This window comes from Octopus bimaculoides, chromosome 17 (assembly GCF_001194135.2).
Source record: "Octopus bimaculoides isolate UCB-OBI-ISO-001 chromosome 17, ASM119413v2, whole genome shotgun sequence".
NCBI classification, from domain to species: domain Eukaryota; kingdom Metazoa; phylum Mollusca; class Cephalopoda; order Octopoda; family Octopodidae; genus Octopus; species Octopus bimaculoides.
Genome location: NC_068997.1, coordinates 6,804,600 through 6,805,348, shown reverse-complemented (window position 1 = coordinate 6,805,348; position 749 = coordinate 6,804,600). Strand labels below are relative to the sequence as shown.

Genomic DNA, 749 nt, shown 5'->3' with positions numbered 1-749 from the left:
ATATATATATATATATATATATATATATAGATTGATAGATAGATAGATAGATATATACATACATACATACACACGCCAACACACATCCACATGACATAACAGTTAACTATCAAAAGGATTATGTAAAAATAAACTTTGCATTGTCTAAATCCGGGTCATAATTCTACTGTTTGTTTAAGTTTGTTCAAAACCAAAATTGTATTTCTAAACGCCCAAATGCTCATAAATAGATTATATGTAAATCTATAACGTTTGCCCTTTTTGTTACTGACTTCCTATTTAGACTTCCCTCAAAATGGTGTTTGTGAAGTAAGCTGTGTTCCACTTCATGAAAGTGATATTCTCACGTCAGTTCATGTAGCTTTTCTTCCTGATGGATCACCGTGTAACACTGACGTGAACACTCAGTGGAGATGTATAAGAGGAACTTGTCGAGTAAGTATAGCCCCACCGCCCTCCAATACTTAACTGTTGTTTAATTCCACCTTAGTCTAATATAGTAGAGGTATGATAAAAGACGTTCCAGTCACGACCATCTCATCTGTTTTCATGTAGCATTCTCCCCATTAGCAGGTTGTAATTCAGGAAAATTTATCTGTTACATGAAGCAAGTCGATCAACTGCACAAAAGCGTTCCCTTGTTATTGGTTAATTTGCAGAAGACGTAGTTTTTTACCAAGATTCTCCCAGATGCCATCCTTAGTATGATGGAGAAACCAATAGAAATATTTGTTCACATAGGTATTTGT

At 34.6% G+C, this 749-nt stretch overlaps 1 protein-coding gene across 1 annotated transcript in view; it reads left to right on the top strand.

The window, feature by feature from the left end:
• Nucleotides 1-749, top strand: part of LOC106872490 (A disintegrin and metalloproteinase with thrombospondin motifs 1) — a 25,844-nt gene that overhangs the window by 22,685 nt on the left and 2,410 nt on the right. Inside the window, exon 19 of the mRNA XM_014919502.2 lies at nucleotides 284-435. Coding sequence (XP_014774988.1) covers nucleotides 284-435 — 152 coding nt within the window. The remainder of the gene's footprint in view (nucleotides 1-283; nucleotides 436-749) is intronic.